Source organism: Lagenorhynchus albirostris, chromosome 15 (genome assembly GCF_949774975.1).
Source record: "Lagenorhynchus albirostris chromosome 15, mLagAlb1.1, whole genome shotgun sequence".
Taxonomy (NCBI): Eukaryota; Metazoa; Chordata; class Mammalia; order Artiodactyla; family Delphinidae; genus Lagenorhynchus; species Lagenorhynchus albirostris.
The window spans coordinates 58,287,125-58,289,879 of NC_083109.1; the positions used below are offsets into that span (position 1 = coordinate 58,287,125).

At 49.0% G+C, this 2,755-nt stretch overlaps 1 protein-coding gene across 1 annotated transcript; it reads left to right on the plus strand.

Moving 5' to 3' along the window:
- Positions 1 to 1,347: 1,347 nt before the first annotated feature.
- On the plus strand, positions 1,348 to 1,674 carry LOC132506261 (MHC class II transactivator-like). The gene has a single exon (XM_060124799.1). It carries the CDS (start codon positions 1,348 to 1,350, stop codon positions 1,672 to 1,674), a length of 327 nt encoding a protein of 108 aa, XP_059980782.1.
- Positions 1,675 to 2,755: the final 1,081 nt, after the last annotated feature.

Below are 2,755 nucleotides of genomic sequence, written 5' to 3' on the forward strand. Positions count from 1 at the left end.
CCCACCAGTTTATAGTTGTCATTTATGGTAGAGTTAGTCAGATAGGAGCTCTCACCCATACTGGAAGTGGAAATCCCTATTTGTCTCATTGAAATGAACAATGCAAATGGTCCCATCTGAGAGATGGTAAAGCTGAGGCCAGGAGAGGAAACCAGGTCACAGTGTGTTTCTGGAAGAGCAATCAACTATGATTTTAAAGAAAAGGTGGGGGTTGGTGTCTTTCAGGGTAGAATCCTACAACAGACTGGCTCCTATGCAAAACCTCTGTTTTGTGTGTTAGTAAAGTGGGGATAATATTAGTATAGAGTCAATGTTCATGAAGTGCTTACTACGGCCAGTACTAAGCCCTTTAAAGGCATTATCTCTTTTAATCCTCAAGACAACTTGATGAGATTGAATTACTTTTTTTTTTTTTTTTTTTTTGCCTCTCACTGTTGTGGCCTCTCCCATTGCGGAGCACAGGCTCCGGACGCGCAGGCTCGGCGGCCATGGCTCACGGGACCAGCCGCTCCGTGGCACGTGGGATCGTCCCGGACCTGGGCACGAACCCGTGTCCCCTGCATCGGCAGGCAGACTCTCAGCCACTGCGCCACCAGGGAAGCCCGAATTACTTTTATCGGGAGATTTTTCAGAGGAAGAGTCTGAGGTTTAGTGAGGTTGAGCCCAAGGTGACACAGCTGTTTGCATGATTAATCAATAATAATAATGGCTCATCTTTATTGAACTCAGGTGTATTGAGCTCTTATCAAGTTGTAGATAATGTGCTAGGTACTCTACATGCATTATCTTATTTAATCCTCCCTACAACTCTAAGAGGTAAGTACTATTATTATCACTACATCTTTTCAGATGGAGAAATGGGGGCAAGAAGAGGCTAAGTAACGTGCCCAATATCAAGTAATCTGGGATTTGAACACAGGCAGATTGGCTCCAAGCCCAACTGCTTAACCTCTACGCCCCAATGCCTTCTTGTTATGATACAACATCTAAAAAGGCTTATCACCTCATAGGTCCTCAAAGAGGCAAGCCCCCTTCCTCTTAGTATAATAAACACTGGATTGGATCTAAAGGGAGTCCACAAAGCTGTGAGCTTCTCTGGTACATGCGCATGAGTGGTACCAGCGAATATCTATGGGGTCTAAATCAGCCCCAGAACCCACTTCCATTAATTCATCAGGCAACTCCAGCCTAACGTGCAAATGAGGAAATCCTCCTAAGCAGGAATAAACTGCAATAAACTGCAGAGGTTCCCTCATCCTGTTTCTCACTTCAAGTTTTGGATGCTGCAAGCCGGGTGAGCAGAGGTCCCAGGCGCTGTCCCGGGCAGCCCTGCATCCGAGAGCTACCATGAATCACTTCCAGACCATCCTGAGTCAGGTCCGGATGCTGCTCTCCAGCCATCGGCCAAGTCAAGTGCAGGCGCTTCTGGACAACCTGCTGGCAGAGGATCTTCTCTCCAGGGAGTACCACTACGCCCTGCTCCATGAGCCTGATGGTGAGGCTCTGGCCAGGAAGATCTCCTTGACCCTGATGGAGAAAGGAGACCCAGACTTGGCCCCCTTGGGGTGGATCTGGAGTGGGCTGCAGGCCCCGGCAGCCGAGAGGGACTCCGGCTACAAGGACCCTGGGGGTAAGTACCATCCCCTTTTCTCATGGAGCAACGCCTGGCTGTAGGCAGCTCAGGGATTTTCCCTCTTCTCTCTGAAAAGGAAGTCAATGTGATCATCCGGGTCCCAAGTTGGAAAGGCAGACTTGGACAGGAATCAAGGTCCCTGGTTGAGCTGGCAGGAGCAGCAAGTGCTTGAGAGCAAGAGAGCTCAGGCTGTGATGCTGAGGGCACTGGAGAAACAGTGTGCTCCCCACTCTACTTAAAAGTAAACTGTCCACGCGGCCAAATGCCCACTTGGGTCACTCTCTGAGCCGCCTTGATACCTCAGGCATGATGCAGGGCACCGGTGAGGGGCACAGATGGACAAATCAGCTACTGTCTGCAAGTGGGGAAGACAGGTGCAGGCACAGTCAGTGCGTGGAAAAATAGGTTGCCACGGAGAGGAAGGGCCGAAGAGCCGGGGAGCAGAGATTGCCATGTGTGTGTGCGCGTACGTGTGCATGCGTGCAAGAGTGCATGTGTGTGCAGGTGCACGTATGTGTGGGCATACGCTTGCATGTGTATGTACTTGTTTGTGCGTGTGTGTGTATGTGTGCACATGTGTGTGTGTGCATCTGGGTCATGGAGAGAGACAGAAACTGAAAGACAGACAGGGAGAGAGAGAAAGGGAGGGAGAGACAGGAGAGAAAGAGACAGAAATGGAGATGGAGAGAAGGAGGGAAGAAGGGAGGGAGGATGGGAGGAAAGAAGAGAGATGGAAAGAGGAAGAGAAGAGGGAGATGGTGGGGGAAAGAGAGAGAGACAGAAGAGGAACCAGACTGCAGAGAGAGAGTGTCTTATTTTTTAAAAGTACTGATAGCAATTGATGCACCTTAAATCAGGAAAACAAGCCTGTACAATACCGTTTCCACTCACACCCTTGGCCCAAACATTTTAGGTCTTCCTTCCCAGTTCCAAAGAGGTTCTCACTTCAATGCAAACAACAGTCTTCCTAAAGACACACGTCTTTCAGTCTCCTCTGCGTAGATCTGAGCTTCTCCAATTTTATGAGCTGGTGTCATAAACTCTAGTCCTTCTTGGTCCTTTCATGGCTCTGGAGTAACTTGAAACAAGATCATCACAATGATTCACATTTATTGAGTATTT